The following is a 26,686-nucleotide window of genomic DNA, read 5'->3' as shown; positions in this document are numbered from 1 at the left end:
TGCTCTGGGTTCCCACTCGGAGGACGAGCCTCCCTGAGCTCTGAGCATAGCTGTGCAGAGTGTATACTGAGCGCTGTACATTACTATCGACTGGCCTTGTGATTAATGAGAATACTGAGGTCCACAGAATACATCCAGTTACTCTGTGCTGAATTTGAACCTGGGTGGATTTGATGGCAAATCAGGGAAAAATTGGCGTGTACAAATGGTTTCCTGGACAACAGAGCATACTTGCTCTCACCTGGAAGGTGTGTGCTTATAAAAACACTTCATTTTCAGGTTAGCATGCAGTATATGAGTTCCTGCGTGGTGCCTTTATCACATATGTCATCATGGTTTGTTCTCAGTGCTTTTTAATTTGGGTTGCATTCTTACATATATCAGGAGAGTCCATATGATTTCACCTTCACTCTCTCGCTGCCTAATGGTCTCAGAAGCCATTTAGTACATGGATTTTCTCTGTGCATTCTATACCTATCCTACCCAGTCTGGACCTTTTCTTCCTCATAACTTTTTGACCTTATTTGATTAATGAAGTTCTGAAGCCCCCAGCACACATCCATTCTAGGGTGGTGAATAAGTAGTGATATCCCCCCCCCATTTTACCAAATGGGGAAGTGTTGCACCAAAAATTAACTACCTGCGAAATACGACTAACAGCTGCCCCTAATTGGGTCGTTAATGAGCGGAGGCTCTGTGCTGAACCCTTTGTATCTTGTGTACAAATCTCGCTTTAGAGATGAAATAAAAACAGAAAGGTAGATTGCTCTGGCCAAGGATGTGGCTACTAACTGGCTATGATGTTTGCCTGCTTGTTTTTTTTTTTTTTAACTCGCTTATGCGTAGATTTGGAACACATGGTCTCACTGGCAGTGACGTCTAGACAACCGTGTCCTACATAAACCCACAAAGCGTAAAGTAGATTTCTGTGCGGCGAATGGCCGTCAGAAAGCTATTTCAAAACAATTTTCTGCCAACCTTGACTCTCATCCTGAGGTCGCAGGGTGCTTGTGTCCTCTGTCCCTAGTCATCCCAACAGAAGATGTTTGGTGTAAATGGCCCTGAAGGTGTGAATTGTCTCTTGGAGGAGTTGCAGGGTCCATTCACCCCTAAGCACTGTTGTTTATTACAGTTGCAGACACAAGAAGAGCCCAGCGGCTGGATCACTTCCGTTATTGCAAAGGCCAAAGGAGGTGGAATGGAATACCATCTCCCTTTACAATATTACATATAATTATATGTAGCTTTGCCTCTAAGAATATAAAGACGACATTTCCTGGCTTGTCAAAGTGAACACACAAACACACACACACACACACAAACACACACACACAGTTTCGCATGGAGAACAGACAGTGACTATAAACAAAGAGGCAACGTGGTGAATGGCTGGAATCTCCAGGAAACTAAGTCTCCTAGCAGCTCGTGCCAGGGCAGAGGGTCACTAATTGAGTGCAAACCTGTTTTCAAATATTGTTTACTCCCCTACAGGGCATACAAAACCATTGAAGATGATGACTTGAAGTTTCCCCTCATATATGGAGAAGGCAAGAAGGTAGGCTCACATTCACTGCTGGAATGAGAGGAGGTGTCTGGGGCCTTTGGCTTTGCATAGCCTGTGGCAATCTGTATGCTTTACTCGGTGGTTTGGGGTTTTATAGCCTTGACAACTTGAACAAACATCATTTCCATCATTCTTCAGGTCACCTGCCTTGAGGGGCCAGAGAGTGGCAGGATTTGAGGGGTGTAGGTGAACACAGAAGATGAAAGTCAGTTTTATGAAAATACCACCTTGGTCTCTGTCCATTTGAGTCCCTCTTTAGCTCACTTCCACATTTATCCTTCTGTTTTACAACTGACAACAAGCTCAGAGGCAGGTCAAGCTGGCTGTGTACCTCCATTTGGAAGACGAGTCAGCTGAGACTTCAAGACGAAAGCAACCCAGGCAGAAGCCTGGGCCTAGCAGAGGACAACACCAATGTGGGGCACTTGCCTAGGGTTCTTTTTCTGCCACTGAAGTTCAGACTTTGTAAATCAGCTTTCCTACTTGTTCCAACAAAGGGACGACAGAGTGTCATTGCAATTATACTACAGGATCAAGAGCCCAGACTGAGAGAGCAGGACCATCACTGGGTCCCAGTGCTCTAGTCAGAAGTAAAGGCTGAATAATATAGTCGACCTCAAAGAAGACTGTAGGTACGAGAGCCTTGAGCACATTTGGAGGAGCTTGTGAGGCTAGCACAGAGATGACAAAACTTGGAGCCCATACCCAATTTAACAAGCGGCCTCCTGAATCCCTCTCTGCAGGCTTCCTCTGAACACCACTTACTTAAATTCGGAGCTAAGAGTTTCAGTTAGAAGAGGACAGTGTGTCCACATTGAAGAGATTCTTCAAGTGAATCCTTTATCAGTGTCAGATTAATATTTAGCAAGAAGAAATGACTCACAAGAAAAACAAAGCAAGCTCTCTAGCGTCCCCCAGTCCCTGACACGTGGCCCAGTCCTAAGCACCCTGTTTACCTGTGTTTAATATACTCTCCTGGACAGGAGAATGGACTGCTGTCTTTTTTTAGAAGGTTATCAGCAGTGAGATGTTTGTTGTTGTTGCTGTTATTTTTTAAATATTTTTTTCTTTTTAAGAACTTCATACATGTATACAATGAAAGATGATGTCCATTACTCTATTCCTCCCCTGTGGCTCAGTGGGTGAAGACACTTGCCACCAAGCCTGATAACCTGGGTTTGATCCCTGCAACTCACATGGAAAGAACTGAATCATGCAGGTTGTCTTCTGACCTCCATTACATATTACATTCTTGTGATACACATGCGCGCGCACACACGCATACACACACACACACACAAGCATGGTGGCTCAAATCTGTAATCACACAGCCTTCAAAAGACTGAAGCAGGAGGATTTCTGTGAGTTGAGGACCAACTGGAGCCTCAGTATGAAATCCTGTTTCAAGCTTGGTCCCTAAAAGCATCTTGGTTTCATTTCTACAGTACAGACCCTGTCTGCCTGCTGTCTCCTTCAAATCCACAGGACTTCAGAGACACGAGGATGAAGATATGTTGTTGAATTACAACATGGAGTTTCTTTTCTTTTTTTTACACTTACTTAATTATGAGCTGCAACACATGTCAACTTGCAGGAGTCCGTTCTTTTCCTCCATTGGGTGGGTTCCAGGGATCAAATTCAGATTGTGAGACTTGATGGCAGGTACCTCCTCACCTGCCCTGAACTGTAGTGTATCTTCTTTTATTTACCCCATCCTTGCCTCTATGGAGCATTTAATGTTATTATCCAAGTAACAGAGAAAAATCCAGGCTCAGGTATTTGAACTACAACATTTTTTTTTCAGGTAGTGTATGTGTCACTTGTTTATTTTACATAGTAACAATGTCCTACCTTTTCTTTTTTTTAATTTTTTATTTTTTTTTATTGGATATTTTATTATAATACTGATATCATCCCCTTTCCCCATTTCTCCTCCCTAGAGCTCCCTATCCCACCCACCCCCTCCTCCTTTATGCTTTTATACCATTTTGATTACATGCATGTATTAAGGTCAGTTCTAGGTTGAGGGCCTAGCAATACAATAGATGCAAATAGTCAAGGAACAAGCAAGACCATAAACACAAATAGTTAAAGATAAAGCAAGGTATTAAACACTCCCGTGATCACTGTTTCTAAGGGCTTATCAGGATGACCAAAGTATCTGAGCCTACTTCCCTGTCCTAGCCTAATATTTAGGTTCCTGCCTGAAATTACTTCTTTTTGAACTGCGGCATTACATGGACAGTATTATTGGTGACCCAATGTTCGGTCATTAGGCGTTGAGTCACTCAGCCTGACAGGTAGTCTACCCCTCTGTGTCTGCCTATCTGATACTGTCCATCTTTTGGGACCAAATTTAGCGTTGCCTCCTCCGTGGGACCTTCTCGGTAGAATTTTTGTTTCCTCTAAATTCATATATTCCATTGTTGATGAGCATTCCAGAACTGAAGCCCATTTCATATATTAGGTATACGTCTCTTACCCCTCGACCAGGTTCCTTTATAGTAGAGATGGAGCCTTGGACTTTGGTGTCCTTCCCACATGGTGTGTGCACCTACTAGGTTCTTTAGGAGAGCTGCCTGTGTAGATATTAATGCAGTATGTTAAATCCACAAAACGAGTTTACAGAGAATGTGAGACTACAACCGGAAGTCTGTGCATACATGCATTAGTGACGTTTTGTTCCTTTCCACCAGAAGGAACTTGTAGGAATATTGAGACAAATCATGGAGAAGCTAAAGATTTATTTATTCTAGTCATAAAACTTAGCAGTAGAGCTCTGCAAAGACAGGAACTGCCTCAGACTTACTACACGTTTCATTAGTGCTTCTGATATTGCCAAGGACGTAGCTAGTGTCCAGCAAATATTTGTAGTGTGAGTGTGTTTGGATGGGTGGATGGATGGAAGATGAATGGTGGGTGAGTAGATGGATGGATGGGTAGGTGGTTGGGTGGATGGATGGGCAGACAGATGAATAGATAGATGGATGGATGGATAGATGAGTGGATAGGTAGGTTGGTGGGTGGATGGATAGATGGGTGGATGGATAGATGGTGGGTAAGTAGATAGATGGATGGGTGGATGGATGGATGGGCAGATGGGTGGGTGGAGGGATGGGTGGGTAGATGGGTGGATGGATTGTGGGTGGGTGAGGGGATAGATGGATGGATGAGTAGGTTGATACATGGATAGATAAATGGATGGATGGATGGTGGGTTGGTGAGTGGATGCTCTTGGTTGAATATGAACTGATTTCAGTTGCTGTAGACAATACATGCATTACAGTTAGTTTCTTTTCAGCACCCTTCGCTCCCAGCTTTACAGAAGCAAGCTAAGGACAGATAGCAATACCTAGTAAGCCTGAGATACAGCAGTGTTTCTAATGAGTCTTTCTCCACTAATACGACTCATCTCAGTTAACAGCCAATGGCATAGAAAGTCAGGCAAGAGGAATTGGGACAGGACGCTGTCACTGTGTGTATTTCTGATAACTTTCTCTTTATACTCTAGGCCCGGGTAATGGCAACTATTGGAGTGACCAGGGGACTTGGGGACCATGACCTGAAGGTTCATGACTCCAACATCTACATAAAACCATTCCTGTCTTCAGCTCCAGAGGTACCATAATGCTTATGTTTATATTTTATGCAATACAATGTTATGTACATCTTCCCTCCTGACCCCCACCCCACATCCAAACAGTACAGCATGCCTGACAGGTCTAATGTCACTCAGCTTGCCCTCCCTTTGAGTACCTGGATTCATCATCTACACAGGGAGCTGTGCTGCCTCCTTCAATTCCTCCCACATATTGCTATAAAGTGAGCATCCCCAGTGGATCCTGACTCCTCGGCAATCTTCAGTGGTACCCAAACCCAACCCCAATAGTCATTGCAGGCTTGCCATTTGATGTAACTTTCCGATCAGATCTTTGTTCCTCCCCAGCACAAACCCAGTGAGCTTTCTTACTGTGTAGGACCTTGAATTTCTCATGCTTGTTTACATCCAGTCCTGCCAAGAGTTCCCTGTTCCCTGTCCACAGCATCCAGTTCTCTCTGTGGTTTAGCCCATATGTATGTCTATAGGTTCCCAACCTATGGATCGAGACTTCTTCGGCAAACCTCTATCTCCAAAAATATTTGTAATACAATTCATAACACTAGTAAAGTTGCAGTTATGAAACAGAAATGAAAATAATTTATGGTTTGGGTGTGTGTGTGTGTCACCACAACATGAGGAACTGTATTAAAGAGTCTTGGCATTAGGAAGGTTGAGAACCAATGTCCTGAGGGGACATCCTGATTTCTGTCTCTCATGCAGAAGTCATGTTTTTGTCTACTCTTCATATGCACAGGGGAATATTTTCTGAGGCATTTTTAATCAATACCTGTACCTCAGCTATTCATCTGCCTATCTTCTCTCACTTGATCTTAGTTAACAAGAGAAACTGTGTCATTTGGGTGTTATTTGGTGAAGTTAATTGAAAATATATCTGTCATTTTGTCTGTTAAAAATAAAAGATCCTACTATATTTCCTACAATACTGGATGTTACAAGGTTCTATGTTGAGTTAAATAGTTAAAATCGGCCACTGGTCAAACCGACTATCTAAGCTGTGGCAGCTCTGCCTAGCTCAGCTGCCATGTTTCTAGGCCAGAGGCCACACATGCACTCCAACTAGAAACGGCTAGCCAGAAACACCAGCCCTGCCACCCACAAGACATCAGCTTGGGAGATGGTTCTGCCAATCTTTCATGTTGTCTCCACAAGGCTGGGCATTGCCCAAACCATCCTGCCATCCACATGGGCCCAGTAGGAAAATGAGACTCTAATGCTTAAATTATCCAAAAGCTTATATATTTGGTAATGATCAGTAACAAGGTGCCCATACTATCAGAAGTGTAACCCAATACCCAACCTAGATATACCAACTACCTTTGACTGCTACAGACATGCGAACATCTGCCTCCATGTTCCCCTCTCTCTCTCTCCTCTCTCCCCTCTCCCCCCTCCCCCTCCCCCCTCTCTCCCCTCTCCCCCCTCCTCTCTCCTCTCCTTACTCCTCCTCTTCCTCTCCTTACTCCTCCCACCTTAGCTCCTCCTACAGTGCTATGTTGCCTTTCATGGTGTATTATTTAGAAAAAAATTTGTTTCCATGTTTAAAGATAAATCTAACAATATGAAAATCTAATAGTCAACCAAGGATGGTGACACACGCCTATAATCCTAGCACTTAAGAAGAGGAAGCATGAACGTCACTGAATGTTCAAGTCAGCCTGGTCCATATAGCAAGTCCTAAGCTGGTTGGGACTACACAGGGAGGCTGCCTCTGACAACAACTGAAGCAGGGCATAGCGGTGCACAGCTTTAAGTCCAGCACTTGAGGGGCAGAGGTCAGCGGCTCTCTGAGTTTGAGGCCAGCTTGATCTGTGTAGTTAGTTTCAAGCTAGCCAAGGCTGCACAATGAGACCCCGTCTGAAAACAAACAAACAAAACCAACCAACCAGCCAAACAAACAAACCAGATGTACTAATGGTTTGGAGATGGATTTTTCTTACACAGTAAGAAGCCCTGAGATTGTTCTGGGGCTGCCCCTATGTGTTCCTCTGGCTTTTCCTTCACGGCTATAGGGTAGAGGCAGCAGCTCCAAGCACTAAGTTTTCTTTGTTTTATTTATTTATTTTTTTTTTTGCTGTTGTTCTATATCGTGTGAGTTTAGTCTTTGTTCTGTTTTTTTTTAATTTATTCTCTAAGAATTTCATATGTGTACACAATACAGTTTGATCAGATGCCCTCCATCCCTGCCTCCAGGCGTCCTTCCCACAATATGGCCCCTTCTTTACTGCATTGCCCTCTTTTCTCCTTTCTTTCCATTTTTAAACATAACCCACTGAGTCTGTTAGTACTGCCCACATCTACATGGGTGTCGGGTCACCCATTAGGATGAACAGCACACTGAAGACCACACCCCTAAAGCAAAACAACCTTCCTTTCCCAGCAGCCTGCAGCTACCAGTCTCTGCTAGGGGCGGGGCCTTGTGGGTCCCTCCCACAAATGTAAAGTTTCCATTGAAACGGGTAGGAACAGGCTCCGTTCCTTGTGCTCACTTAAATCTCATTGGTTAAAGTCCTGTCACTCTTCTAGCTGCAAAGGAGGTTGGGAGAGGGGGAGGGGAAAGGGGAGGGAGAGGGGGAGGGGGGAGAGGGGGAGGGGGAGAGAGGGAGAGAGGGAGGAGGAGGAGGATGGCAAGGACTACAACAAAGAGGAGGAGTGTAAGGAGGAAGAGGAGGAGGAGGGAGGGAGGGAGGAGGGGAGGGAAGGGGAGAGAGAGAGAGAGAGAGAGAACTTTAGTTCCCAATTTCTGTGGTAGAGAAGAGCAAGTCTTACTGTCTGCCGCACTGTGTAAATGAGCTAGTAGATCCATATATCCATATGTTATACTGGAAATGTCCAGACTGTACGGCCACGGCTCCATGTACGCGCTCTGCCCAAGGAAAGTTATGTAATGGAGGTGGCAAATCATTGTATGCTCTACCACTGAGACACACACACACACACACACATACACACATACACACACACACATACACACATACACACACATACATACACACACACATACATACATACACACACACATACACACACATACATACACACACACACGCTGGAGAAGGGAATGTGAGACACGGGTCTTGTATTACCCAGGTTAGCTTCACATTCACGATCCTCCTGTCTCAGCCTCCCCACCAGTGAGGTCCCTTGGTATGAGGCCGTACCCCACTCAGCAGGTACTCTTCTAATGTAGCCCATTTTTATTATGGGAAACATAAATGGACTCAAAGTGGCCCCACAAAAGAGGTGTTTAATTATATTGGGAGCCATCCTTCTAGTGTCTACAAAATGAATATTTGAATGAGAGCGCTTCTGGAATGAACAGCAGAGCCACCTCAGCAAAAGCCTGCAAGAGGAGTTGTGCTGTTCGGTTAGCCAGCCAAGTTCCACATATCCCAGGCAACCCAACTCCTCTGCCACACATCTGTATTGGAGAGAGGAGTTTTGATGGGCCCGGCTCACCCTCATACAAGGCTTCATACAAGACTTCCAAGCCTGAGGTTTGCCCTTCAGACCATGTGTCTGCTCCATTCTCCTCCGTGGCCACAAAGAGCCGTCTAGGCTCAGGTCCCGGGCCAAACTCTAAACAAGGATAATCCCTTTAGAGAGAGAGCCTCAGCATTGAAACTGGCATGGAAATTTCTAGTAAGCATTAGGCATGAAAGACACATCCCCCCATAGACCCTGCGGTTGTTACATGGAATTAGCTTAGTTAAAAAAAATAAAATAAGGTACCAACAGGGCTGGAGAGATGGCTCAGCAGTTAAGAGCACTGACTGCTCTGCCAGAGGTCCTGAGTTCAAATCCCAGCAACCACATGGTGGCTCACGACCATCTGTCATGGGATCCAATGCCCTCTTCTAGTGTGTGTCTGAAGAGAGCAACACTGTACTCATATAAATAAAAAATAAATAAATCTTTTTTTAAAAAAAAAAAAAGAAAAACCGTACAATCCGCATCCAAAGCTATAAGTGTCTTCTCTCGGAGCTCTGGAAGCAGCTCTGTCCCAGTTGGACAAAATGTCCAAAGTCCCCTGGAGTTCCCCACCCCTCCATGCTGGCCAACATTAGGACCAGGAGTTACAGCCAAAGCTGCTTCTCACCAGAAGAAAGTAATAAATTCCAAACCCTGAACTGTCTTCCCTTTGAACTCCACTGAGAACCGAGTTTGTAACTGGGCTCATAAAACTGTCCTTTCTCCCTTGGGGGAGAGCATTCATCCGACATGTTAAATGGCACCCTCACCTTTGCCCTTTACAGAAGCTTCCCTGGGGATCTCAGGAAACACTAATGAAGCATTTTTACTCTCTCAAGCAGCCTCAAAGCCTCCTCCTCAGCCTCCCTCTCCATATCCACATGCAGATACTTCTCTGTACAGGGGAACCTGGCTCTCTGTGGTTGCTGTACAGTTATACTTGACAGAGCATCTCGTTACTGTGCTGTTCTTAGTCTGAGGAAAAACAGTTCTCTCTGAAAAAGCCTCTCAGAGTAGGAATCTGTGGGGCGGGTTGTTAGCTGCGGCCATCACGCTGAGGTTAGGTGTCTGACGTGTGTTTCTCCTGTTTAACTGAAACCGTACTTTCAGTACATCTCTCTACACTCCATCTAACATACTTAGGAATTTACAGCCACCTCTCATTCCTAACAGACTTGTGAGGGAGAAAGTTATCCCACCCATCCTGCACACTGAACACTGAGACTCAGGAAAATAAAATAATGACCCAAGGTTATACAACCGTCAAGTAGCAAACCGGCACTTATAACCCACATCTGATTAGGTACAGGGTCACTGTGGTGAGGGTGGTCAAGAAATATAGGCTCAGGGTGACTCAGCATGTACTGGTTTGAGGGGCTCTGAAAAGGTCACCTCTGTCTTGAACATGAGAGCCTCTGGTCCTCAGGGGTCAGAGTTTCTCAGACAGATGCTGTTGGCCTCAGACTAACACTGCAGATAATGGCTCAGTTAGAGTGGGTAATTGCAATGACCGTAATGGCCGTTCTCTGTGTATGTAAACCTAGGCCAGGCTGAACCCTGTAAGAGACGACTGCATGCCTACAATTTAACCTAATGGATACGGAGTGTATATACCAAGATCTCTTGCACAAGATTAAATTTGTTATACATTTTAAATGTTTCCAGATGGACGCGCCTTAGCCAGAGTCAGGAGAGGGGGGACGGGGCCATTAGAAGAAGAGGAACAGTTTGAATTGACTACTGTACAGTTTAGAACAGAAAAAAGAAGATAGTTCCCCTCCCCCAATTCCATCTCCACTCCTTAAAGCTAAAACCCTTTACTCAGGGGGATGGTGATAAAATCATATCCAAGAGAGAAATGGCTAGGCGGCTTCTGTTGGGATCCCAGAAAAGCAGGTTAATTTACTTAAGCCATCTAACGAAGAATCAGACTGCTCCCAGTGTTCAAGACTCTCCCTCCACTCACAAAACGCCCCACCCACATTCTCTATGACCAACCCCCCTTCCCCCCTCCCCCCCCATATCTCCCTGCTATGCTTGGGTTCTGCCAAGCACGGATCTTTTCCTTCACATTTGGGTTCTAAATTTCAAATCTAGCTCAGTCTGGTGGTTTTAAGGACTGGGGCTGGGGGGGGGGGGGGGGGGGAGGACGTGAAGACATGTGATTTGATTCTAAGAAAAAGGGCTCAAAACCCTTCTTGGAAATTCCCAGTGATCCCACTCATCACTGCGGCTCCTAATTCGATTTGATGAATTAAATACAAATAAATCAAAACCATGTGGATCAACTTTATGTAAAAAAAAAAAATTGCACCGGGGGTTTAATACTCAGAGAAGGGTTTCTCTCCAGCCAAACACATTTTCAGTATTGCTGAACACAAGGCGCTGGAAAAAAAATCTTGAGTTTGCCAAACCTGAAGAGCCGCCGCCGCCAGGTTTCCGGAGCCTCTCCTCAGACCTTCTGGGGTCTAAAGCAGAGATTTCTAGCCAAGACCTGAATTCCACAAGAGGCCCCCCGCCAAAGGAGCAGGGGGCTTGCTAGCAGCAAGCTACAGGGCTGAGTGGGAGCCTGTCACCCTCCACAACAGCACCCGGCTTTCTTTGCGTGACCACGCGGACTGCAGCCCCTCCCCCAGGCATCTCCGGCCAGGTCTGCCTCTTGCCTAATTAGGAGGCTCAACTGTGCATCCTGAAGAGTTCAGAACTGAGGGGATTTGTTAACTCAGGCACCGATGCCCAAGTCCTCAGCATTGTCCTCTCTCCTAACAGTTCCCCCACCTCCAGCCCGGCACACACAAGCATCCTGTTACTCAGACAGCTTGGCACAGGCCTAAGGCCTCGACTTCCAGATGTTCTCCGCTCTCCGCCCCTTTGGGCCTGTGACAGGCCCTCTGTAGAGCTAGGATTCCTAATTTCACCCTTCTTTTCCGGCCCTGCACTCCAAGACTGTGCCCCAGTTTGGGCTCTTGGAAGAACAAGGCCCTTTTCTGTCTGGGGGCTGCTCCGCAGAGCCAACTCCCTCCCCCACTCCACAGCCGTGTCTTCTAGCCCAGCCAGCCAGAACCACAACCAGGCTAATTTTCTCTCTGCTTCGTCTCTCCTCTCTCTGGTTTTCAGGAGTCCGTCAGCTGTTTCTTATAACGCCAGCTCATTTAGCCCAATCCTGGGAATTTTTTTCTGTCTAGATAATCTCTTTCTTCCGAAACACTCCTTTCATAAGGGACAAAGAGGCTGAGGTGGAGTTCCACTCCAGTCACCGGAAGGCCCCCAGTTGCTTTTCCTTCATCATGGGGCTTGGCATGGTCTGGACTGATGGATTATGGGTAGGAGGAAATAAGAACGTCAGTGAAATCCCGGGCATGAGATCTGGTGTGTGGTTAGTGATGGTCAGTAATGTTCTCCCCTTCTTCCTTCTTAACGGCTTCGGAAGACTGTTTCACACCCAGGCAGTTCCGGTGACCACTTTCATATTGAAGGAGAATATGTCTGAGAGTCCTGGTATTCCCCTTGCAATCACGAAGGATAGCTACCGCCTTCTATTTACGTTTTAACACCCATAGTCTTCTGGTTCTTGGTGACTTTTTGTGCTCCAGGCTACAATCCCCATTTGGGGAAAGAACATGTTTATCTATTCTGTGCTTCTGCTGTCTAGTTAATAAGAAACAACAATTCCCAAATTCTATAAGAAGGAAAGATGATTGTGCCAGAGAAGCTTACTATGGTTACATGAAACTCATCTAGAGAGGTGAAGAACGTTGGCATACCCATGACTGTCTTCAAGCCTTCTAAAAGGGTAGTTCTCTTTGGTGGATAGAGAGGGGAAAACATATTTAAAAACAAAAATGCACACTGGGCATGGAGGTGCACGCCTTTAAATCAGTACCAAAAAGCACAGGCAGGTGAATGTCTATATAGTGTCTATGAGCTGGAGGCCAGCCTAGGCTAAGTAGCAAATCCCAGGGCAGCCACAGCTACGTAAGAGAGAGACAGGGTCAAAAAAAAAAAAAAAAAAAAAAAAAGAAAAACAGGAGTGGGGGTGGGGGTGGGGTGTTTGTCCCTCTGAAATTGGAATTTGAGGCCATCTCTAGGTGAGACTAAAGGAAGCAGGAAAGTAGGGCAGGAAGAAGGAAGCAAGAGTGAATTCCTATAAAAACAAGACCCACCTCAGAGAGTCGCTGTGCCTGCAACAGTAGAGGTAGAGGACTGTTAGAGCAATGAGGCCGATTCCTACCATGAACTGGACCTGGAGCAGCAAGGGGAGTGGCTGGGCTAACCTCATGTGATGGGGAGCTAGCTCATCAGGGCTGGGAGCTGCAGACTGACAGTCATTATCTAAGGACTGGAACTCTGACCATGAGGAAGCAAAAACCGAAGGAGTCAGAACTGTGAATTGTTTCCCTGTAATATAACAAGAACTCACTTGAGGTTAGACTTCATTTACAGAGTGAAATGGAAACGTGATTTTTATCTTATTTGTTAGGCATAGGGCTGGGGTTCTGATTCAGTGGTGAAAGAGATGATTCTGCCTTAGCATGGGTGGTGTGTCCATGTCTCCCAACACACATACACATACATACATATATATACACACATACACAGATACATATACATACATACATACATACATACATACACACACATATACATACACACATACACACACTCGATTTTGCTTTCTAGCCTGAATGAAAAGAACAATTATTAGGGTCTGAAGAAGAAAATAGTCTGATTCTTTTTCCTTCCGAGTTTTCTGAACCAATTTTAAAATAGACATTTAAGTAGAGAGTCAAAATAACTTCCTAATTAATAAAGATTTATTAGATTGGGAACCTCAGGCGGCACTGAGATCAAACATGGATTTCTTACTTCCCTCCACCTGGTTGAGCTGATCCCATGTACAGTTCTAGAATTTTCTTAGCCCCACCCAGGGAGAGCTTTCTTACTGTTTACCTGCTGACAGGCAGAAGCAAAATTAATGAGTGCCACATGTGGACAGAGACCAAAGAGAAAATTCCAGATAGTTCAGTGTCCCAGCTTAACCATGTAGAGCAGTGGGTCACGATCCCTCTGACAAACCTCTGTCTCCAAAAATGTTTACATTACTATTCATAACAGTAGCAAAATTACAGTTATGAAGTAGTAATGAGTGTAATTTCATGGCTGGGGCTCACCACACCATGAGGAACTGTATTAATGGGCTGCAGCATTAGGAAGGTTGAGAACCACTGATCCAAAGTTAGCCTGGAAATTTTTCCTCAATACATACCTTTTTGCCTCTTGTTGACTATACACAGACCACTTTCCAAACTGTTCACTCTCCTGGTTCTGTGGTTATTAATGTTTATGGTTCTGTGGTTCACAGACTGGGTGATCTTGGTAGTTCTCCCCCAGAGCCCATCATAGACTCCCCGTCAGATGCTGGTTGAAGACAAGGATAGGGTGGAAGTCTCAGATGATAGCTCAGCAGCTAACAGTGTGGGCTATCAGCTGAGAGTTGAGCCCAGGCAGCAGCACACGGTGTATCCAAATGGTCTTAGATCCTCAGAGCGGGACAGCTAGGTTCCTAGAGTAACTGTCCCCAGAGCGAGTGGGTTAAGGGTGTTAGGCAGCACCTCACAGCTTCAGAAGCACTGGCCTCTGAAGTTCCAGACCCATGGCCCTGCAGTGTTCTGATGGCAGAGGAATTGTTGAGACCAGTGCACTTAGAAGGAGGGGCACACGGAGTCGGCACTTGATTTGCCGTGAAGATGTTCTGACAAAGAGAAGGAATCGTGGCTGTCCATCTCAGAGTTGTCGTATCATGATTTTCCTGTAAAGTACCTTACCTGCCGAGAACTCTTGATAGTTAGGGTTGACCACCTATCTATGAGAGGAAAATAACTGCAAGTTGATGAGTTAGCTGTTCTGTGAATGATGAAAGGACAGGTAATCTGTTATATAAAAGCAGATTTACAAAGAAGCTAATTAAACCAAGGGATAGGGGACTTTGGCTCAGAGCAGGGTGTGCAAGTTCTGCTTGTTATTGGAAAATGTGAGCTACCCTAGTTAGAAAGTAAAAGCAAGTTTGCAATCCAGACACTGTTTTGTATTTGTACAGTTCTCAAGGGAAGCTTAGGATACATATTTTCAACAATCTATTAGGAATTTTTTCTTCCTTCCTTCCTTCCTTCCTTCCTTCTTTCCTTCCTTCTTTCCTTCCTTCCTACCTTCCTTCCTTCCTTCTTTCTTTCCTTCCTTTCCTTCCTTCCTTCCTTCCTTCCTTCTTTCCTTCCTTTCCTTCCTTCCTTCCTTCCTTCCTTCCTTCCTTCCTTCCTTCCTTCTTTTGCCTTTCCTTTCCTTCTTCCTTCTTTCTTTTCTCTTACTCATTTTCCTCCCCCTCTTCCTCTTCTTCTTCCTTCTTCTTCCCTCTTCCTCTTCCTCCTCCTTTTTTTGTGATATTTCAAGACTTCAAGACAGGGTTTCTCTGTGTAGTTCTGGTTGTCCTAGAACTCACTCTGTAGACCAGGCTGACCTTGAATTCAATCTACTTGCCTTTGCCTCCTGAGTGCTGGGATGTCCTGCCTCTGTTGATGGTGACTAGGCACCACTGGCGTTGCTGCTATGGGGAGGAGGAACAAAGCCCTAAACAGGCAGTCCAGGAGGAGTCTGGGAGGATTGCTGTGGTTCATGGTCTCTTCTCTATGTATACTGGTACTGCAGCTGTACCATTAGGAATCAGGAACTGGGGACTCCAGGGTCCACACTTCCCCTCAGGGTATCTATGCACCAGGCAGGAAGGGGAAGGCAGAGCCCGGTATGGGCGGAACCCAGTCTGATCTCGAGTGAGTGACAAGAGTTCAGAAAGGCCGGAGAAGAGAAGACCTTCCTTTCAAGATGTAGGTGTGGCTCTTTAAAATGAAGGCCTCCTCTCACAGCGATTCTTGATGAAGAGACGGTCCTCACTTGTTCCTACTGGTTTATATGGTAGCAGATGTGAATGCATACACTTTATTGGGGTGAACCAGGGATTAGATCCCTTTTGTGGGAAGGAATGCTCAAGAAGGGAAGCTCAGGGCTATCTAGATATCTCATTAGCGTGGAGACCTCCGGGTGTTTATGTTACATGACGAGTGTCCATGTTCCTCCATGGGATGTCGTTGTTATGTGTTCCAGAGCAGGTAGAGGCAGGGAGGGAATGGCTCCACTCCCACCCTTTGCAATTCTGAGATTCTCAGGGTGTGTGTGAGGGGGGGAGGGGGGAAGCTCATTCACCCTTACCATTCTAATGCCTGACTGGTCACGTATCCTACACTTGGATTAATGGGATGTACCACCATGCCCAGCCTTATTGTTTTCCTCATCCTTAATGAACATGTATTTGAGTGTTTAAGCTTGTGATTATAATTAGTTTATTGTTATTTCTTTCAGTAAGAGTAAGAGCTCTCAGAATTGTGTAGAAGTCAGGCCTCACAGAGAGTGGATTCCCTGGGTTCAAAAGGAAAAATGAAGTGCCCCAGGGATGTTTTGTTTTGTTTTTGATGGCATGAAACAGCCTCAACCAAAGTAGAACTCGAGGACTTACACCTGAGCTGCCCTCTGACCTACATGTGCACGTCATGGCATGAATATACCTGCATCCATGTGGCATATGCACACATGCACACATGCATACACACATCATACACAAAGAGGAGCTTTTGATACCACATGGCACATGGTATCTTCAACATTTTCCGGAGCCAATCAATGTTTTGATCTCAGAATCTTGAAAACGCTTCACATAAATATATAGTTTTTTTTAAAATGGCAGACACAGGTTTAGGCCAGCTTTGGAAATTGTTAGAAACTGCCTTCCATCCAAACTGGCATTTGTGTAAGGGTTTTTATGAAGTTAGTAACTCGCATATCAATTCTTAGAGTTAAATACTACATGACTGTATAACCTGTAGATGCAGTCGTTTGACATTTACATGCTGAGGGATGACGGAATAAAAATATCGAAAGTTTTGTTTTCTGTGCTGAAGCCATTACGTTTCTATGAGAGCAGAAGGTGTTGTATGGACGGCTAACACAAACCCTGAGTGCATAGCACGCAGTGGCACGCGTAGCATAGCAGCAACTGGAGCCTGAGTTGCGGTGTTTCGGGCATACCGGCTGCTGTGCATGGTGTGCTGGTATCCACGGTGCTGAGAACACGTGCTGTATGTTCAGAACCTCGGCTGTGGTGGAGCCACAGGATACAGCAGGGAGTGAGCACTATGCAGAGCAACTTGGATTGATTACAGATCAGATTTTGGATTAAATTTAGATTGCTGTCCATTCACAAACCTTTTATTGTTCCCAGATTCTTCACAACTTCCACATTTAGTTCCAGGGCCGTGACCCACGGTTGAAGAAGAGTTGTGTTGAGTCTAAGAGTCTAGAGTAGACTAGGAATTCTCATCCTTTAGATCTTATTTTGGAGGAGTCTTTACTCTATACCCACGCGGATCTAGAATTCACTATGTAACCTAGGCTGGTCCCAAAGTTCTAACCATCCCCTGCTTTGGCATCACAGGTTCTAGGATTATAGTAGCCTAGGCTAGCCCCAAACTTCTAGCACACCTGGCTCTTTGTGGAAAATTCTGAGAACCACCATCCTACACCATTCCTGACTATGCTTTAGGGACTTGGTGTTACAATCCCAGTGGAGGCCTGGTATATTAACATCACCATGCTCTAGTCCTAGCTAGTGAGTCATGCCTTAGGCATACATGGCTGGGCTACAATGAATCCTATTTTCCGTTTCACCACGAATCTGCCCTGGGTTTCTTGCTATGAGGTCGATAGGATTGATTTTGCTGTACAAGTGTCCCACAGTTTGCCACTGGTGATTTTTTTTCTCTCCAGAGGTCACATGCATAGTGAATTGCGTCCTTGGTCTCTTGCTCACATGAAGTTTCTGAAACCGACCCTTTGTGAAGAACCTTACGATACACTGACCCACTGTGGTTTCGTTAGCTCCTGTAACCAACCGGAAGCAGCAGCCAAAAGAATCCAAATTCACAATCATTTCACGGCTTACACATCAGGTTATCATATTACTGTCCCCTTAACCAGATCATTTTGAGGCTCAGAGGACACTATTAACATTTAAGGTGAAAGTGGAGTGTGGTGGTGCGTGCCTTTAATCCCAGCACTGGTGAGGTAGGGGTAGGAGGTGCCTCTTTAAGTTTGAGGCCACCCTAGTCTACAGAGAAAGTTCCAGGACAGCTGGAAAATATGCACACACAAAGAAAACCATTGAGTGCAAGCTGGCAGCTCTTACTCATGCCTTGTATCCCGAACTACAGCTCGTCCTGTCGATCTGGTAGCCTGATACCCACAGGCTGGAGTTTCTCCAGGCCCTTATTTCCACTAAGGGCCTGTTAGTGACCATGAGCTTTTCCTCAAATGATAACTGATATGGATACTATCCAATTTGTTGTTTGACTCACTGAGCAAGAGTTATAGTTAATGATGAACCCGCTGTTGGAAGCTCAGAAAAAGAGGTATAGCATGACTGAGTCTGAGCCCATACATGGACTTTCTCCCCAGAGCTTGGCCAGCTATGAGGTGCCAGGCTTCACATGGACAACATTGCCCTGTGTTCTAAGCATTGGCCACAACCTCAGTCTCTATACAGTATTACCAAACATTTTAGCTGATTTTGATGCACTGGGAGCTGTTAAGTCTTACCCACTCTCTACAAGTCAAATCCTTATTTGTCTGTGGACTTTAGAAAAAGAAACAAAAGGCCTCCAGAGTATCTGTGGTATAATTCAAGTATGAAACTAACCATAGCCAAAAGAAATAGCCAGCTCCCTTGGGGTAGTTTGAACGGCCGACATGTTTGTGACACTCAAGTGTCACTGGACTTGTTTTGAGCAATGCCCTGATGTCTCTTGACCAGTCACAGTCACATCAAGGTTTAACTCATCCTGTAATGAAAGAGTTGGAAAATGTCAGCGCTCTGATTGCACCCCGCGGCCATGTCCCCTCACCCTTCCATGTCAGAAAGGGAGACACTGGAGACCGAGAAGATAAGCCGTATCCTTTGCCACCGCCCAGCAGAAATCCCACTCTGCCCACTCTCCCTCACCTCCAGGCTTTGGCTCTGCCATTTCTTTCCTCCCCAGGTGAAAGGCTAGCAGAGACCACTTCCCCTCCCCAGACCCCCTCAATCTGAAGTCCGCCCACGTCTTAGACGTGCAAAAGAGCAAAGTAATTTGTTGAGGCAGAAGTGGGTCTAAAACCGAGCTCCCCTGCCCTCAGCTGCAGGATTGGCTTCTTGACATCCGATGTAGGTAGAGTCTATAGAGCAGGGGGTTCTCAACCTGTGGGTCGAGACCCCTTTGGGGTGTGAGTGACCCTTCCACTGGGCTCACCGAAGAGCACCGGAGACAGATGCTTACGTTACATTTCATAGCATCAGCAAGGTTACAGCTATGAAATAGCAATGAAAATAACTTTATGCTTGGGGGTCAGCACAACGTGGGGAGCTGTATTAAAGGGTCACAGCGGTAGGAAAGTTGAGAGCCGCCGCTATAGAGAATTTGGATGCGGTCCTGGTGGCATGACACAGTGTCAGTCTTAAGACAGTCTATCTGATCCATGCATCCGCAAGGAGAAGAGCCGGCAGCGTCCTTCCGGTACAGGCACCATACACATTCTAGTTCTGGATTGACTAGAAGGATGAGTTTCATGAAGCTTTTATTTCCCACTGCCCCACGGTGGTCGTCATCTTGTGAACTACCTCTGCCAGTGACACTACTGGGAGTCCTCATCACGGCTGTAGTGAATGAGACTTTTGGAACTGGACCCCAGGTTCCCAGAGCACACTCATCCCTTTCTCCCCATCAAGCAACACATCCTTGGTGCCACTGCTATGAGAGCAGAGCCATCCGAGAGCAGAGCTCTGAAGATCCTCTACTCGGTCCCCTTCCCCTGACCTTCATAAGGGCTTCATGAGAAGACTAGCGCAAAGATAACATGATTTCCCTCCAACGCTTTTCACTTTAAAAAAGAACCAATCTCAGAAGTGTCTGGCTCCGTTGGGGCAGCGCTGGCCTGGCTTGCACACAGCCCTGGGCTCAATCCCCAGTATTACAGCACTGCACAAAACCAGTCACAGCAAGGCACACCCGTGTCCCCAGCACTTACCCATGATGCAGAGGCAGAAATACAAGTGTGAAGTCATCCTCCACTACACAGTGAGTTCGAGGCCAGCATGGACTACAGGAAACCTATATCAAATACATTGGTAAGTCCCAAAGACTCATCCCCTTGCTCTGATCCACAGGCCACATAGAGCCGCAGGAACTTGTCATTGTCCCACCCTGAATACTCAGGAGGAGAAAAGGGCTGGACAGATTTGCTGAGATGATAAAGACATAAAAGCCGTGAAGGTGCTTGGATGAGGCACCTCGCACCTCTGATCCCAGCGCAAAAGCTGTAAAGGTATCCCAGAGAAGCAAAGGATCACTGACAAGGGGAATCTGGTGGATGCCTCTCCTAAATTACTTCAAGACACCTGAGTCAGCTTACAGAACCGTGATCTCTTAGCTGCCACCGGAATGTCACTGATAGGCCAAAGAAGGGAGCACATATGCTGAAATAGCAGCCTGCAGCTAGGCACTAAGAGCCACGGGCTCCCGTGTCAAGTGGGAATCACTGTTGGCAGTAAGGTCATCTCTAAATGTTAGGAAGCGTGAGCTCTGTGAGCCTCCAGCTCTCAGCTCTTCCAGGGCGTGTCAGCCAAAGGCTCCTTCCCACTCATTCCGCTGACCCTGAACGGAGTATGTTCCTTGAGTATAGAAGAGGAAAGGCAAGAGTTGACTGCCGCTTAAAGAGCCTGCTGCGTTTTGGTGACTATTTGGTCATGTCAGAGTTAGCAAGCTACGCCTGATGGATCACATTATGATCCATGAATGGATCTATATGAATGGGGTCTTATGAATGGGTCTATAGTTTATTTTTTTAACCTCCCCAGGGTATAGTACGTAGTGAGTGTTCAATATATAAGTCATCAAGGCAGAGGACTCTATCAGCTCAATCTAGTGACAGCAGATACCCAAAGGTACTAGTAGCCAGGAGATAACTAGTAATGGTCCTTTCGCTGTCTAGATAACAGATGGCCTTTGGCTTGGGATTGTCTTCTTCGATGATTGTGTACAACTGTATCTTGAATTTTGATCTCTGGCCTGGGTAATAGGATGATGCAGTGTAATATGTAATATTCTCTCTCGGTGCTGGGCAGTGACACTGGGGCACAGTGCCTGGTCAGCCACGGTTACAAGAGCATTGCTCCCCTGTGATGGATAGTGGGTTATATGCACTAAATGCATTTGCAGCTTACCATATCTTCAGTTTAATAATGAATTGATCAGGACATAGCCCCTTAAAAAGTCAAAGAACTTCTGCCAATTGCTCCAACTTAATGCAAGATTCCCAAGGCTGCTAGTGGCCCCTTCCTCCCTACTTGGTAGATTGGAACAAGGAGAAGCAGCCATTAGGAGCACGCACTATGTTTTCTAGCCTCTTTTCTACAAGGTATTCTCATATGCACCTTGTAGCTCACCCCTCAGATGCCTGCAGCAACATTCTTCCAGATAGATGTCTTAGTCCTACAGAGCCTCAGAGCCCACTAGATCCATGTGAGGCTTCCAGGAACGTTAAAAGCTATTACAGGAAATGAACAGAGAAACCTTGGGAGGGAAGGGTTTCTGATTGAAGAAGGCCAGCAGCCACTTCAGGGAGGGAACATGAGGTCTGCAGTGAATGCTAGAATTCACTGAAGCCCTGGTTGCCAACAAGGATGAGTGCAGGGGTGGATGGCTTGCACACCAGTCCAATTTTCCTGAAAGCATTTTCACAGAGCGTTCTGCATCATAGGTTAATGTACAGGACTCGAGCTGTAAGTGGAAAGTTGGCAAAGTCCTTTGGAAATTGGCTGAAGGGCAGGAAACAAAGGATAGCAGTAAAAACCTAAAAGGCTGTTAATTGAGGGACGCCCTAGGAATGGGGTGGCTACTGGCTTTGAATTCTTTACATAAGAATTATGCGGAAAATGGTATTGAAAGGGATGTTCGTGCTGGCTGTTGAAACCACATTAGGGAGCTGTGAGTAGAAAAGCAAATAGAATTGAAGATTCCAATTATTGATGGACTTGAGCGGCAGCATTTTCAACCATCTTGGTGTGAACTCACGTGGTTCTGGTAGCCAGATTTCCTACTACTGGGTAGGCTGAGTTCAGACTGAAGGAATCAACCTGCCACTTCTTGGATCAGCAGAAAGCATTTTGAAACCATTTGGGTACCCTGTTCACAAGGCAGATACAGAGGCTGGATATTGTCTTCAGACCTGGAAACATCTGTTTTAGGAAGGGCCAAAAGGCAGACGGAAGCGCCTTTTAACTACAGATGTAAGATTGAGCCACCTGATGCCCTCCACCTCCCGTTACTTACTATTGCCTGTTCAGTGGAACTCAGATGATCACAGTAGCTTTATTGGAGATCAGCCAGTTGGAAACTATCCAGCTCTCATTGAACACATCATGGAATTAACATGGTAAGGGAGGACTTAGAGTTGGGAGCCCAGGAGTGACATGTATGGCCCTTTTAATAATCTTAGGAAACAAATTGTGTCTGGCGTCACAGAGTTTAGAGAGCCTTTGAGTCCCAGGCTCAGTAGGTCCCCCGTGGCCTTGCTCCTCAATGTATGGTCCAAGTATTTGCATCTCTGACATCACCTGGAGAACTGCAGCTCTCTTGCCCATCCCAGAACTTAAGAAGCATCTGTGAGTGCTCAAGTTCTCCAGCTAACTGGTCTACACACTAATATTTGAGGAATGATATGCTCCATATATGAATTCCTATATGAACTCCCTATGGGAATGCTGGAGCTCCATGTGCTCTGGCATATCAAGCAACCACAGAAAATAAAGCAATGCTTGGGGGGGGGGGTCTCCCATTGAAGGAAAATAAGAAATGAATGGCTCAAGAAAGGGCATCTGAAAACTCCAGTTCTACCTTTTCAGCTTCACTAACTCCATTTCCACTGGCTTGGAAGGCTTGACACCTTCTCCAAAATGTCAACTCAATCCTAAGCAAGCATACCTTTCAAGAAAAATGTATTTAAAAGCAGGTAGAGTATGCCCTTGCATGTCCTTACCCTGGAGGGGCCTCATGTGCTGGGCTGTTAGCTAATTGTTACTGTCATCTGGACTGTAGAGGCCTGGCCCATGTGGCTGCTTTTCATTTTCACGGTGGTGAAACATTCTTCAGGGTTCAGCTACCCTACCAAGCTGGCTGCTAGCCCACAGGAGCAGTCCTTTAAAGGATGTCACTGGCATAGACAAATTAGTTGTTCTGAAACAAAGACTGAATTTGAGCCATCTGGTAGACCACTGAGAAGCTTGTTGTCTGTGCCTAAAATGACCAGATGCCACTAGTGTCACCAGTGTGAAGGGACATCAGAGCAGCAGTGTCTGCCATGTTCTCTTTTCCTCTTCCCACATCTACCCTAAGCTTTCCCGAGCCATGAGGGGCAGAGGAGTTGAGAGAGGGGAAGCTGATGTTTGTCCTCAGTCCATGAATTAGGCCAACACTGCAGCATCAGGAAGGAACAGGGATGAAACCTCCAAATTTCTCTTGCTCCTCCCTGCCCCCACCAGCCCTGTCCAAGTAGGGTAACTGTAGAGTTGATCTCTTAATTCATTCTAGTTTTCTAGGGATGCTCTGACCGTTGTAAAGAGTATATTGGACAATGTTGGATATAAGAGACTGTGTGAAACCTGTCTGATGGCATGCTTGAGCTTTTGGTCTTTGTAATGTGCCCAGATTGGGGGTTCATCAAACCCAAGTGTAGTATCAGACCCTCACCCTTAGCTGGGGAAGGGAAGGGTGCTCTGGGCCCTTTGGCCTTAGGGGAATCAGGCAAGAAGGATTTCAAATGAGTGCATTCAATAAATATGTCTCCTTAGTTCTTGACAAATGAATATGGAAAGGTTTCTTAAAATCCCAAATGGACTTTCTCCCCTATAGACTTAAATGGAAGAATCTATTTTTTTTCTTTCTGTTTATATCTCTTGGAAATACATAGGCTCTTAATATATACAGAGGAAGATGAGCAGGCCAGCCCCGTGCTCTTCCTGACTCACACGATGTCCACGTGTAAATCATCCCTTCAGCTGCATCTTGAGTACTACCTGCTCAACTTAAGTCTTTCTTGTTAATTATGCAGCCCTTCCCAGGGTCATTCACAGTTGTGACTGGGCCTAAGTGTCTGTAAGCAAGTCTTAGAAAGAGACTACCCGATCCACAGAGCTTGCTTTGGAATCACATACCTTATAGTGCATACTTGAAAAATGCTAGGCCAGACGGGAGAAAGCTTGGAATCAGAAGCCAGTTAGTTAGAGACAGAAAATAGCATCCCCCTGCCTCTGTGTCTCACATTGTGATACCTCCTGTTCTTTTCAGGTAAGAGTCTACGATCTCTCCAGACATGAGCATGGCGCAGACGACGTGCTGATCCTGGCTACTGACGGACTCTGGGATGTCTTATCAAATGAAGAAGTAGCAGAAGCAATCACTCAATTCCTTCCTAACTGTGATCCAGACGACCCTCACAGGTTTGTGCCTTCATAACCACTGGATAGTCTCCCGGGGACTCGTGACTTACAACAGAGGCTGTAGGAGTAGCTTGGAAAACCAAACCATGGAAAGGACTACATATCTTATACTTTCATGACCACATGAAAATCCTCCTTAAGGTAAACCAAGATACAGATGGCAAAGAACTTGATTTATTTAAATGTTACTAACAGGGGCTGAGCTAGAGTGTTTAACCATCATGCACAAGGCCCTGGGTGCGATCTCTAGCACCTCATCAACTGGGTCTGGTAGTTAGTGCCTATAATTGTAGCACTTGGCATGTGGAAGCAAGAGGAACAGAAATTCAAGGACATCCTCAGCTAAGGAGTCTGAAGTCAGCCTGGGCTACATAAAACCCTATTTATTTTAAAAGGCAACATTTTAACTGTTGGTGGTCGGGGAGGGATTGAAACAGGTCCCAATATGTAGTGCTTGCTGGCCTAGATCTCACTAGATAGATCAGGGTATCCTCAAACTTGGAATGGGCATCCAGCCTCTGCCTCAGCAGTGCTGGGGTTTGGGGTATGAGCCACCATGGCTTCCTCTGTTCTCATGCTCTTACTTCAGGTTAATCCTGCTGACAGGTCCTCTCAGGTATTGATCACCCGTTAGGAAATCACTCCTTTTGAGTAGTTCAGAGACAGGAATAGAAGATTACCATAGACTTTTCCTTTGAGTGTTACACCAGGATGAGTAGCCCTCACGGCCCTGAAAAATGCAAAGCCCTAGATGAAAGCAGAAAACAGCTCTGGAAGAAAAGAGCTTCAGCTACTACACCAAGAAATGGTTTGTCGTGGGCAGAAGCCAGCAGAATGGCTGGCACAGTAGAGCTGGGCTGACAAACACTCCCATACTGGGTTTTTTAGAAAAAACTATAAATATCTTAGCATCAGAACATCAGAACATTTTAAGAGCTTTGAAAGCATCATCAAGACTGAGCCAGGAATGGTAGTTTGTGCCTTTAATCCCAGCACTTGAGAGGCAGAGGCAAGTAAGTCTCTGAGTTGGAGGCCAGGCTGGTCTACAGAGTGAGTTCCAGGACAGCTAGGGCTAAATAAACAGCAGAGAAACCCTGTCTGCAAAATAATAATAATAATAATAATAATAAATAATAATAATAATAAATAAAAAGGAAAGAAAAAATATGATCAAGGAGATGAGACTATGCAGATTTTAACCATATATAAACAGAGAGCTGTCAAGATGGCTCAGGGAGGGGCTAGAGGAACTATAAATAACCGTTTTTTAATTTTTAAAAACTTACTTATTTTTATGTTTTGCTCATCAGGTATGTGTACCACATGTGTAGGCTAGAAGGGGGCATTGGATCTTCTGCAACCAGAGATACAAATGGTTGTGAGCCAGCGTGTGAGTTGTGGTAAATATCAACTGGGGGTTTCCACCCCACCTTAGATCATTCAGTTCCCAAGTAAAAAACACAAAAGTTTTATATCTGTAATAAGCCTTAGCCAGAACCAGAGCTGGGCAGATATCAGCCCTCTGTGCTATTTTGTCTACTTCCTTGTCAATAACCCCAAGATATCACTTGCCACATTCTGCTTGGGCTGCTCTCACTCTGATTGGCCAGCCCACATGGCCAGTTCTCACAAGAGAAGATGGAGAAAAAAGAAGACACTATAGGGTAAGGCTTCAGGAGAACTGGCCATGAGCGCTGACCAATCAGAGTAAAAGCGGCCCAGGCAGAACATAGAAAGTCATATCTCAGGGTTATTGACAGGGAAATAGACAAAATAACTTGATTACCTACCCAGCTCTAGTGGTATTAAGTTTTATATAGATATAAAATTTTTGCATCTTTTATCCGGGAACTAAATGATCCAAGGTGGGGTAGCAACACCTAATTAATATCAAATATTTATCGCAACACATGTGGGTGCTGGAAATTGAACCCAAGTCCTCTGGAAGGTCAATGAGTACTCTTAACTGCTGAGCCATCTCTCCAGCCTTAAATAAGTACTTCTTAAGAAACTGAGGAACCTTAGATGAAGCCCCCTCAGAGATGCTAGAGACATATGTACACAGAACAGCATGTATGACAGTCTTCTCCAAAGCAGCAGACGAGTCAAGAGATGGTGGGATTTTATCTTCAGTACACTGAGCAAAACACTGTCAGCCTAGAACAGCAGTTCCCAACCTGGGCGGGGGTCACAACCACTTTGGAGCTGCATATCATACATCCTGCATATCATACATCCTGCATATCATACGTCCTGCGTATCATACGTCCTGCATATCATACGTCCTGCGTATCATACGTCCTGCGTATCTACATCCTGCATATCAACATCCTGCATATCATATATCCTGCATATCAACATCCTGCATATCATACATCCTGCATATCATATATCCTGCATATCA

At 45.5% G+C, this 26,686-nt stretch overlaps 1 protein-coding gene across 1 annotated transcript in view; it reads left to right on the top strand.

Moving 5' to 3' along the window:
* The window catches only part of Ppm1h (protein phosphatase, Mg2+/Mn2+ dependent 1H), a 268,305-nt gene that overhangs the window by 226,575 nt on the left and 15,044 nt on the right, over positions 1-26,686 (top strand). The window contains exons 7-9 of the mRNA XM_028786548.1: positions 1,492-1,555; positions 5,076-5,183; positions 24,131-24,282. Of these exons, the coding sequence (XP_028642381.1) occupies positions 1,492-1,555; positions 5,076-5,183; positions 24,131-24,282 (324 nt within the window). The remainder of the gene's footprint in view (positions 1-1,491; positions 1,556-5,075; positions 5,184-24,130; positions 24,283-26,686) is intronic.

This window comes from Grammomys surdaster, unplaced genomic scaffold (assembly GCF_004785775.1).
Source record: "Grammomys surdaster isolate TR1022 unplaced genomic scaffold, NIH_TR_1.0 125548, whole genome shotgun sequence".
NCBI classification, from domain to species: domain Eukaryota; kingdom Metazoa; phylum Chordata; class Mammalia; order Rodentia; family Muridae; genus Grammomys; species Grammomys surdaster.
The sequence above is the reverse complement of the archived record's forward strand: the minus strand, read 5'-3'. Positions and strand labels throughout refer to the sequence as shown.